The sequence below is a fragment of the Micromesistius poutassou genome (genome assembly GCF_964030765.1).
Source record: "Micromesistius poutassou genome assembly, contig: SCAFFOLD_6224, whole genome shotgun sequence".
Lineage (NCBI taxonomy): Eukaryota > Metazoa > Chordata > Actinopteri > Gadiformes > Gadidae > Micromesistius > Micromesistius poutassou.
Window position 1 is genome coordinate 232 of NW_028177843.1, and position 4,627 is coordinate 4,858.

The following is a 4,627-nucleotide window of genomic DNA, read 5'->3' on the forward strand; positions in this document are numbered from 1 at the left end:
CTTTAACGAATACAAAAAAGTAGTCCCTCCTGGCTGCCTGCAAAGTGTACAGTGGTTGCTATGCAACACACTGTAGCGTCCTTCAGAGAGAAGGCTAGGCTAGAGACGGTAGCTTGGTACGCCGGCAATTTAGCCTACTATCGAGTTCACTCACCGTGTGCCTATTGCTTTACAACATTTCCACCCTCTCCAGCAATCAACATATTTTTAGGCTTCAGTGAACTATGCTATTGCTTTTATATATAAATAAACAACAGTTCAAGTTAGGCACAGAGTGATACTGAACGGGCGTCATAGCTGTGTGTATACGCTCAATATACAACAGTTGGGAATCAATCAGATCACTTGATTTAAGCCACCCGTTTTATAAGTCTTGATATATGACTATATGATATGATATATGACTATATATATACGACTTCACAGAGAGATGCACACCTATGGGATGCTGCAACACAGTGTGCCAATTTATGAAATCGATTTTCAATGCATGTTATACATACACGCGTGTTTGTGTGTGTGCATGTGCGCTCACGCGTGCGTGCATGCGTGCGTGTGCGTGTGTGAGAGAGAGAGAGCGAGAGAGAGAGAGAGGGAGATATGTAGAGAGCAAGGTAAAAAGGTAAAGATAGAGAAAGCTCTCTTACGGCTTGAGGCTGTCATCCAGGAGGATGTCGTAGCCGTAGAGTTCAAAGCAGTGCTTGTCGTTGATGATGACCTTCTGCACGCTCTGCAGGCTGCGGATGAAGACGTTGTCCATCTCCTTGAACAGGGTCTCCACCGTCTCTCTGCCGTGCCTGGCCGTCAGGTAGCTGCGAAGCTGCTGGATCTGCCACTTACAGCCCTACCACCACCACCACCACAGCAAGACAGTGGGACATCTCAATGAAGCTCCAGCAGAAAGGGAACCAAAGAACATAAGCACGCACGAACGATGGCCTATCACGCATCGCAGGGGTCGTGGATTTCTGACCTTTTCCGGGTCGTAGTCGGGCGCCGTCTTTTGAACAGCTACGTTCGTGAGATGCACATCTGAGGTGACGCATTAAGGAGAGTTCACACACACACACACACATGACGGCATTATCGCCTCTTATCCGTGTGGAGCCAGATAAGCGGGATTATATTGGAAACGAAGGCTGAACGAAAGCAGTCAGTCAGAAACAAAAAAGATAACAATAAGGTGAACAGAGGTGTGTGTTGTCCTGTCACACTCTGCGGTGGCGGTGGCGGCGGCGGCGGCGGCGGCTCCGTGCACACAAAGCACTCCTCATCCCAGAATACGAGGGTGAGCACGAGCAGAGGATACACTGATCGTCGATGCTGCTCAGAGAGAACCGCGTGTTGGAGAACCGTGCGAAGCCGTCCCGATACAGCCAGGCTTTCAATGGAATGTACTGAAACAGACACACACACAGTTAGGCTGGTGGGGGTGTGGGGGGGGGGGGGGGTGGTGTTGGTAAAGTCGGACGTGCATGAGTCACTGTGAATTCCAAAGCTCATCACTCACTGATGTCACCATCACATAGACCCTCAGATCAAACTTCCTGCCTGCGGGAGAGAAGAAATGCCTTCAGCGAAACGGGAGACGTTCAGGATGCAGGGACAGACGTGATACATGGGAGAGGATATTGAGGCGACGTGTACGCTCACACAACTACAGCTGTAGATTTGAGCCGGATTGATTCCTCAATTTTTTATTAAATATGTATGCAATAGTTTTGTAACCTGCTCTCCGTGTGTGTTTTAAAGCGCGTGTTTGTGACAAGTTGAGAATGTGTATTTGTGTTTTTTTTGTGTTTATTTATATTTGTTGATATGATCACCGCTGATGAGGTAGGGGTTCTCTACGTAGCGCTGAGCCACGTAGCTCTCCACATGCACGTCGTTCCTCTGTTCCTCCGAGCGCGTGCCATCCTACAGACAAACACTGTGTTCACAGGTATGCTCAATTCAAGATGGTTCCTTTTGGAACTGGTTTCTGGTGGCAAACGGAGCCTTACCTTCTTCCAGTCCATGATGTCTTTAAGTTTCCGGAACAGAAAGATACCCTTTCCTTGAGATCTTGCTACCTTTAAGATAAACATAGGGCGATATCAACAGCAGAACCAGCACCTCCTTATGAAGCACAACACAACCAGTGACCATATGTTTCAACACTATCAACAATAATCACGGCTTCTAGCTTCTGTTCACCCACTGAACCCACCTCCCCCTCACCATTATGCCCCGCAGACATCACCATTTTCCCCTGAGTGATCCTATCATGTAGGTTAATATTTACATACTTAACCACCTGTTCCATGTATCATGTAGCCGAATGGGGCTTCAGCAGGATTTAAGGTAAATCACAAGATTGTTCTGAGGAGGATCCTCACAATGTGCAGATCAGAGCTGTGGATTGTGCATTTGACAATGACAAGGAGCATTGTTCTGTATTGTATTAACACTGCATAGCCATGGCAACAAAGGAATTACAGATTCCAGGTTTAGCCATAGCTTATACAGTATATATATATATATATATATATATATATATATATATAGTTATCTAAGTATCAATATATATTGTGTGTGTGTGTGTGTGTGTGTGTGTGTGTGTGTGTGTGTGTGTGTGTGTGTGTGTGTGTGCTTGTGTGTATATGTGTATGTGAATGGTGCCGAGGGTCTAAGGGCCTACTGGTATACTGCAGCTCACCGGCTTCATGATCCAGGTGCCGCCGGCGCTGCGTTTGAACTCTTCCACAAACAGGTGGTACTCGCCAGGCAGCTCAAAGGTCTGGGGGAAGAAGTCACACTTGGCCGCCTCGCTCCGGCCCGCCTCCCGCTCCAAGTGTTTGCGGTACCTTTTCAGGTTCTTCACCATGAAGTTCTTGCGCGTCAGCTGAAACATCAGCCTGATTTAATGGAAAGGGATCAGCAGTACATCGTTTTTTATTGGTGCCGTTGTTTCTCATGATTCATGCATTGGCATCTCCAGGGTTTTGATTACATACGGCCAGGACAGACTAGCCTGTATTGGACTCCCAGTAGAGGGGTTCTGGGTTCGAAACCCAATGTCCACAGTCTACCTGCAGGCACCATTGGGCTTAGAATGCCGACCCCTTTGTGCGCGTGCATCTATGATCATCCACTCTAAGGCACTTTGTATGAAAGGCTTCAATGAATGTTGATATGATGGTTGCATGAATGACCCTGGCCCACCTCGTAATGGTTGCGGAAGTGACAAATCTTCACATGCTCCTCCATAAAAGAATTATCAAAGTTCTCTCTCAGCCAGGCCACGTCACACCAGTTGAAGTCCCACTCTCCATCCCTGTGGATTTAACACGACACTATGTTCAAAAAGTGAATGGTGACACACCAAGCCTACATTGTTTCAGATGACTGCATGATGTATACAAAAGGGATGGCAACTATTTTTTATTTAGTTCGTATTTTTTTTTGTTTACACACCAACACTTACTCCTTGACTTCAGTCCACCCTGGCCGTTGCCGCAGGACGTCCTGGATCGTGTTGAGAAGGCCGCACTTATAACTCACACACGGCCGCTCCTCCCTGGAGAGACACCACACGTCTCTCATCTGCTCCGTCGGAGTCAACATTGTGGTGTTTTTCTTTTTAATTGTAATCGCACACCGAGTTACCGAAGTACTTACCGTTCTCGGTCTCTCTCGCCTTTTGATTGGTAACCGTATACACCTTTGAATCCGGACGTCTGGAACAAATGAGGTATTGTAGTTGGCTGTACCGAAAAATATCAGCTCACAGAGCAACCATGACTACCTAACTAAAGACTAACTAACTAAAGACTAAGACTAACTAACTAAAATAACTTATCTAGCTCATTAGTTATATCACCAAAATAACTAATCGAGCTCATTAGTTATAGGCTATCACTAAAATAACTAATCGAGCTCATTAGTTATATAACTAAAAATAACTTATCTAGCTCATTAGTTACATAACTTGACTGAAGCATGCCAGGACTAATCGTTTTTTTTTTTTAAGATAAGTAAATGTAGTTATTCACCTTCATCTTTGTCATTCTTACGCCTCGAATGACTCCGCTGCTGACCAGGTGGTCGAGTTAGCACGCTGTTAGCGCCACGGCCAGCGGCACTCCTGCGCGTCAACATCCGTTGTCATGGTAACGACGCAACGCGTGGGCTCTGGAACGTTGCCAGATTGGGCAAGAATGTGCAGGGGAAACTGGCCCAATATGTGCTGGGTGGGTGTTTCAAACACCCGTATTGATGTGAGATATATTTATTTACTTATATATTATAATACTTAATAAAATATTCTATAATGTTTACAAAGTGATAAGTTCGTTCTTTAGTTACTTCGGCATGCCCGAACAGTAACAGCAAATGCCTCTTCGATATTTCAAAATGTTTTTTGGAATAATTAAATTCAGAAAAAGAATCATATAAAATGTATACATCCACAATTCCTATAAATAAATAAAAATCTGCAATTTATGCTGTATGAAGCAAAAAATGTAATTCACGACTGGGCTGTACGTATTGGCATCCACAGGATGGCAACAAAAACTCGCCATGAGGAGGAAATGCCCTTTGGGTTCTCTGAGCCTGCAGTCTGCAGAGCCCGACCGCTGCATAT

General features: G+C 45.5%; 1 protein-coding gene across 1 annotated transcript; it reads right to left on the reverse strand.

Moving 5' to 3' along the window:
- Positions 1-643: 643 nt before the first annotated feature.
- On the reverse strand, positions 644-4,049 carry LOC311375004 (putative tubulin polyglutamylase TTLL9; the record flags this gene model as incomplete). The annotated part of the gene is made up of 11 exons (XM_084490714.1): positions 644-844; positions 974-1,032; positions 1,310-1,397; positions 1,511-1,551; positions 1,827-1,917; positions 2,004-2,072; positions 2,699-2,884; positions 3,205-3,316; positions 3,467-3,559; positions 3,661-3,719; positions 4,035-4,049. 11 exons carry the CDS (start codon positions 4,047-4,049, stop codon positions 644-646), a joined length of 1,014 nt encoding a protein of 337 aa, XP_084346840.1.
- Positions 4,050-4,627: the final 578 nt, after the last annotated feature.